Source organism: Camelina sativa, chromosome 10, assembly GCF_000633955.1.
Source record: "Camelina sativa cultivar DH55 chromosome 10, Cs, whole genome shotgun sequence".
In the NCBI taxonomy this organism is placed as follows: domain Eukaryota; kingdom Viridiplantae; phylum Streptophyta; class Magnoliopsida; order Brassicales; family Brassicaceae; genus Camelina; species Camelina sativa.
In genome coordinates this window covers 11,493,249-11,500,526 of record NC_025694.1, presented here as the reverse complement: position 1 = coordinate 11,500,526, position 7,278 = coordinate 11,493,249, and the positions used below count along the sequence as shown (strand labels likewise).

At 33.5% G+C, this 7,278-nt stretch overlaps 2 protein-coding genes across 2 annotated transcripts in view; both read left to right on the top strand.

Moving 5' to 3' along the window:
* The window catches only part of LOC104718511 (GBF-interacting protein 1-like), a 5,425-nt gene extending 4,937 nt beyond the window's left edge, over nucleotides 1-488 (top strand). Inside the window, exon 10 of the mRNA XM_010436268.1 lies at nucleotides 55-488. Coding sequence (XP_010434570.1) covers nucleotides 55-191 — 137 coding nt within the window. The 3' untranslated portion in view covers nucleotides 192-488. The remainder of the gene's footprint in view (nucleotides 1-54) is intronic.
* LOC104718510 (two-pore potassium channel 3) lies at nucleotides 4,995-7,278 on the top strand. Its single transcript, XM_010436266.2, has 2 exons — nucleotides 4,995-6,409; nucleotides 6,914-7,278. The coding sequence occupies exons 1-2, from the start codon at nucleotides 5,238-5,240 to the stop codon at nucleotides 7,065-7,067; spliced, it is 1,326 nt and encodes a 441-aa protein (XP_010434568.1). The 5' UTR covers nucleotides 4,995-5,237; the 3' UTR covers nucleotides 7,068-7,278.

Sequence of the window (7,278 nt, the reverse complement as noted above, 5' to 3'; positions counted from 1 at the left end):
AACTGCAGCAGCAGCAACAGCAGCCGTCTCAACAGCAACAACAGCATTTTGGAGGACATGGCTATGTCAGTCCTTACCATTCACAAGGTGCAATGTCATTAGACCATCTCCATCACCAACACCAACAACAACAAAACGCTAGAGACGCGTCTAAACAGGCCCAGCAACAGTTATGGCCCAACAACTACTGATGAAAAAGTAAATCAATCAAACCCCTCTTTCCCCTTATTTCCATTACTCATTCCTGAGCAGCGATGGGATGATTCCTAGTTGTGAAAATGGCAATGTGTTGTGTGTGTGTGTTTGTGGTTTGGGGTAAGGTCTAACGAGGGGTTTTGTGAGAGACATTCAGTGGCTGGCTTGTTTACTTGCTAACCTTCTTGTATTACTAAAAAAAGACTCTGTTTGTCTTCTTTTGTGTCTGTTTCTTACTATTTAACTCTTAAGTCTTACATACCCTTCAATATCAGACTTAAAACTTCACATTAGAGCAGTGTTTTTAAACCCAAACCGGGGTCAGCTGCGGATTTAAGAATGATCAGAATAGAGTCAAATATGTTAATACGATTATCATAGTCGATGCAAATACTCAAATATGTTAATACGATTATCATAGTTGATTTGTTGTTTGGTACTTTTTTGTTTCTTTGATGCTTAAGTATTGATGTTTCACATTCATATGTTAGTAAGTCAGTGATATGAGTTTTCACATATATATTACCTTGACATCATTATCTCCCGAATTAGTGGCATCTAATACACACATCTACCCCCAACTTGTTTATAAAACATTCCCTATAATTTTAGGTAGGAGAGAAATAGACAAAATAAAAACTTGGAAACAGAGAAATAAGATTAATATACACACATTTTCAGTGTGTGATAATGCTCTATTATACTAATACTAAACAAGTTGTGTATCAATAATATTATTTATGTTTCAGATTAAGTCTGTCCTTTAAAACTAAATACTGACAAAAACAAATATTTATATTTTTGTTGTATTCACAAATATTCTTATTTTACTTGTTGAAATATTAGATGATTGTTTTATTATTCAATTTATTAAAAAAATAAGAATAAACCGATTTTTTAATCAAGTATATACGAATTAATACTAATCACTAGATGAGGACCCGCCTGATGTGCGGATTTAAAGTTTTATAAATTAAATTAAATTTATTAAAAAAATTGTTGTATGTTATATATAAATTTTATTTTGTTAAAATACACTGATTTATATCCATTTACAAATATTTTATGTATGTTACTATTAAAAGTATATTTTTTATATCTAAATGTACTCTTGTCTGTTACAAAAATATTTTTTATCACCATGTAGAAACTGTCTATATAAACACATTAAGCCAAGTATATTACTTTCACTTCTGCATACTTTTTTAATTACTAAAATTGTTGGCTCCAAAAACAATTTGAATAAAAGAATATTACATAATATACTAATCAATGATGTATCATCACAATAATGTATGACCCATGGAGAAAACATCGGCTCCGCCTTCATCCCGTATGGAGAGAACCTTGCGTCCAAACCTCCTCCACCATGGAGAGAACTTTGGCTCCGCCTTTCTCCCTTAGAAAGATAACTTTACGTCCAATCTCCTCCACCTTCCTCCCTTGCGGAGATAACTTTGTGTCCAACCTTCTCTGCCATAGGGAGAACCTCGGCTCTGCCCTCCTCCTATGTGGAGAATATATGTTCACGTCTTTTTTCTATCTCAAAATGGCTTGTTCCGACAACCAATGAAAGTAAAAACAATTTTCTAACTTCACAAAAAAATATTTTGATAGTAAGTAATGTTAAATTTTCCAATGTATTCGTGATAGTAACTATGCCAAAGTGAAAGTAAAATAGTTGTCTTAATGTGTTTATAGATAACATAATATACTAATCAATGATGTATCATCACAGTAATGTATGACCGCCATGGAAAAAATCTCGCCTCCGCCCTCATCTCTTATGGAGAGAACCTTGCGTCTAACTTCCTCCATCATGGAGAGAACCTTGGCTCCTTCTTCCTCACTTGGAGAGATAACCTTGCATCCAACCTCCTCCACCTTCCTCTGTTGGGTAGATAACCTTGTGTCCAACCTTCTCCAGCATAGAGAGAACCTCGGCTCTGCCCTCATCCTGTGTAGAGAGAAAATGTTCACGTCTTTTTGCTATCTCAAAATAGATTGCTTCGACAACCAATAAACATCAAAACCTTTTTCAATCGTCACAAAATCTTTTGATAGTAACTAATGCTAGATTTCTCAATGTATTCGTGGAAGTGTCTTTGACACATCATGATGTAGCCTCTATATCTGTAACGCTTCAACCGCCACATTGTTTAGTGAGTCCATGTCTACTCTCAGTCCATGGGCCCTACATCTATTTTCGGCTTGTGGACCAACCCATATTCGATAGTCGTTTTGTTACGTATGGAAGTCTAAAAACTTGATTACAGACCTTACAAATCAACAAATGATATTTTTTTGTGCTTTGTCCTCACTCCCACAATTTCGACAATCACTTCCAGAAAGGTCACCCATCATGAAGTTCTCTCAAGACCCTTGACTGAAAAAATAAGTGCATTATGGTGACGTATGTGGCTAAATCAATTCTTTTAAACATTTCCACAAACGAGGGTGTCAGAGTCTTTGAGCTCCTATGGATCTATCAACAACGATTTATTTTTTTCCAATCTATCTATCTATGTTTGTTGTATGCTTGTGTTTGATTAGCCTATTTTATTAATTCATTAGGTTGATGAGCTTCTATTCGTTATCTCTCTTTGGGATTGAATGAATAATGGTAACAATTATGTTTGCAAAAAAAAAAAAGGTTTATGACCAACCAATCAAGGTTGAGAAATTGAAAAAAAAATAATTTGGCATAATTAAAGAAACAATAGAAAATTATAAGCATGCTAATATATGAATCCCAAATCATTCAAAGATTAAAATACAAATTAAAACAATCTAAAAATACTACGATAAATTTTAAAATACAGTATTAAAAAAGAAGACTCATATATTAATCTTTTTTTTTTGTCAACATATTAATCTTACCTACCTCCAACTGAAATAGGAGAAAGTAGTAAAAAAATTTGGTTTAAGAAAATAAGAAAAAATTACCTTCCCATTAAAGTATATTCCCAATTAAAAAAAGTTGAAACCAATGTTTTTGAATAAATTATTTAAATATGAGGTGTTCTTTGAATATATAGAAGTGAGTACAAAATTTAGAAGAAATAATTAAAAGTCTATTTTTCTTAATCCTTTTTTCCTATTTTTTAATAATTAATCATTAAAATTAAAAATAAGTCAATTATATTCTAATTTCGAATTTTATGAAATACATATATATATATATAATCTCCTTATAATTATTTTAAAATCTTTGTTTTTTTCTAAATTCCGAAATTTTTTATAATTATATATTTACTTTATTAATATTTTTAAAAACAAAATTTTTTTTTTTGTAATCAAATTCTTTCTATTAAATATTTACACATGTCAAAATCTAAAATTGATAACTTGACACATGTCAAAATCTTGTTAATGACTAACTTTCAAAACTCAACTTTATATGATAAGATTTAACAAATTTTACTATAACGGAAGAAATATACAATTATGCGATTTTTTTGAGAAAAATAAAATATGTCTATGAATGAAGACAAGACCACTAATCATGAATGAAAATTAAATTAGTATCGTTTGGATGGAAAAAAAAATTATGAATGAAGACAAAAGAAATTATGAATGAAGACAAGAAGACTAATCATGTGTTATTTATTTGGTACTAGACTACTAGTCTACACATATTTAATAGGATTAGTTAATAGAGCTGTACTTATCTAATCTCGGAAACCACGTCATGTGAGATTTATTGAAAAGACGACACATCTCGCCGTTTTATCTTCTTCCTTCAGCTCAGAAACATTCTCGTCTTTTTTACATTTTAGTGTTCAATATAAGAGAGACGTCGTGCTGTTTTGTCAAACATAGTTGACAGAATTGTTTTAATTCGGCCCAAGTGTTTAATGGAATTCAAAATTTACAGTTTGACCCCTTCATTTTAAATTTAACATATCTTCCCCAGCCTGCCGCCTCACATCACATGGCTCATACATTAAACAAAGAGAGTATGTACATGGGGCTAATTTTATCCTTCAAAAACCTATACACAAAATGTTAGGAATAAAATTTAATTACTTGTTAGTCAACTCATATAGTTATATAGAGAACTAACAATACAAACCATTATATTAAAATTTACATTAAATCTTTACAAAAAAAAAGAGTAAAACATAACTTTTCTTTACAAAAAAAAAATCCACAAAACATGGGATAATTAGTAAATAGTAAAAATTTGGAGTTTTACTTATATTTTCTTAATTTTTATTTTCAAACAAATAAATATAAAAAATGATAATTTGACACGCAATATTCGTATACAATCACATTTTATTTTAAATATAAATAATACTCCGTTAATTTAATTATTTGAACCATCTGATTAATTGAGTTATTGACCAAAAAATCATAGTATTGTTTTTAATTTTTTCTAATTTTTTTATAAATAACTATTACGGTTAAAAGTTACTTATTTACTAGTAATCAAGCTCACATAAATTAAGAATTAACACAAAGAATATGTGTAATTCTTAAGAGTTTTAAAATGTTGCTCAACTGTTGGAAAAAAGATTAACATAGTCTTAGATTAAAAAAGTTAGAGTAAGTCAGAGTAAAGTCAAGAATAATATAAGGACTCAAATTCAATTTCGACTTAATAAGGGCATTCTTTTTCAAAAATAGTCACAAGAAAACAAACTCAAATATCAACTCAACATGTGTATTTGGTGCATCTTAGTCATCATCAATATACAATAGAAATTGATCTGATTATATTACTAAGAAGATTCTTCATTTTCCAGTAATAACACCATAATAATTATGCTAATCATATTTAATGTAATAATGAATTAAAAAAAAAAAAAACACAAATTTCTCTCTTAAAATGTTAACAGCCACAAGGAGGAAAGAAAGCGCCATTTCTGCTTCTTCTTACTTCGATCCTTGTGAGAAAGAGAGAGAGAGATAAAAAGTTTCTTCCTTTTCCCCACGTTTCACGTCCCACTTCTTACCTCTTCAAGCCCTACAAGTTTCGACTTCTGATCAAACCAAAAAAAAAATCGAATTTTTCCGGTTTAGTGTTTTCCGGCGAGATGGCTAACGACGGGACTGACCCATTACTTCAATACATGATGAGTCCGAGAATGAAAAGACCTTCACAGCTTCTGTTTCCATTACCTGAAGACAACGAAGTCGCGATTCCGATGCCGATGACACCGTCGGAGTTCAAAGACCGTTTAATCTTCGGACCCTTCTCACGTTCGCCGCGTGATTCGTCTTCTCAATTCATCGATTCCATCTCTCAGAAACAACCCTCACCATCTTCTTCTTCCGCCGCCGTTAACCCTTTCACCGATTCCACAACCCTAGAGCCTCTCCTCCCACCATCAACACCACCACCACAACCGGAGCCATGGGTTTCCGATGGATACTCGAATCATTCTCACGGTGGCCATCCACTTCACCGTTCTAAAACCGCACCAGCGATGGCTGTAATCAACGATGTGCATCACCCAATTCGTCAGAAAGATCTCACTGAGGCGTCACGATCTGTTGTAAGACAAGCTTTTGCTCTTCTCGTTGTGTATCTCTCCTTAGGTGTGCTTATCTATTGGCTTAACCGTGATCATTACGTTGTGAATCAAACCCATCCTGTAGTTGATGGGTTGTACTTTTGTATCGTTACGATGTGCACGATTGGTTATGGTGACATCACTCCGAATAGTGTGGTTACTAAGCTGTTCTCTATCATGTTTGTGCTTGTTGGGTTTGGTTTCATTGATATATTGCTTAGTGGGATGGTCTCTTATGTTCTTGACCTTCAAGAGAGCTATATGTTAAACTCTGCTCAGCGGAGAGACGAGCCAGAGAAGAGGAGGTCTTATATAATCGATGTTAAGAAAGGGAGGATGAGGATTAGGTTGAAAGTGGCTTTGGCGTTAGGTGTTGTGGTTTTATGCATTGCTGTTGGTGTCGGGATTATGCATTTCATTGAGAACATTGGGTGGTTGGATTCGTTTTATCTGTCAGTTATGTCGGTTACTACTGTTGGGTATGGAGATAGGGCGTTTAAGACATTGCCCGGTAGGCTTTTCGCTGCGATATGGCTGCTTGTGTCTACATTAGCTGTGGCTCGGGCTTTCTTGTACTTGGCTGAAGCGAGAGTGGATAAGAGGAATAGGGAACGGGCTAAGAAAGTGCTTTGTGAGACAATGTCTGTCTCTCAGTTTTTTGCTGCTGATATTGATAACAATGGCTGTGTGAGGTATTTGACTCATTTCCCTATTCGTTTTATGTCCTCTGACACACTCTTTTAAGGTTTTGTGAATCTTAAACTGGCTTCCGAATTAACTGTGTGATCCTTAGTTTTGTGTAAAATTATCCACTTGTGACATCTTAGGTTAGTGTTGGTATTAGTCTTTCCATTTTCGTTTGCGTAGAGTATCTTTGAAAACAAAAGCACTCTTTGCTCATTAGTTCATTAGATTCTTGAAGGTGTTAGATTCCGAATTTAATGCATCTTCTGCTCTTTTTGGCTTGGAACTTTTCATGCAAGAACATAGTTTTAAGTTCTTATGCTGAGTTGAAGATCTGTGAACATGTGATGTCAAAGCATTGTTCTATTGTCATTGTGATCACCTAGAGATTATGATGTTTTCAGCTTTATCTAAAGAAGAGACTTCGTCACATTGGTTTTGATACATGTAAACTGCTTTGCTTGCAAGCTCAAAGCTGAGATATCTTCTGCTTGTTTTTGTGTGTTTGCCAGTAAAGCAGAGTATGTGATATACAAACTGAAGGAGATGGAGAAGATAACCGATAAGGACATTATTCCAATCTCCAAACAGTTTGACAAACTCGACCGATGCAGCAATGGAAAGATTACTCTTGTAGATCTTTTGGATAGTAGCAGTGGCGACTAATCTGCTGCAACCTTTTTTGTTCTAGCTTAGTTTACAAATGCATACTACGAAGTACAAACTGATCAACGATGCTGATGATGAGGAGTCCAGTCTCCGGTTAAATTAAACCGTTTTGGACCGATCTTATGTCTTTTGGTCTTGTCTTGCATAATTTTGGTTAAGCAGGATTCACTGATTCACAACGAAAAGTTAACATCTCCCTTTTACTCAA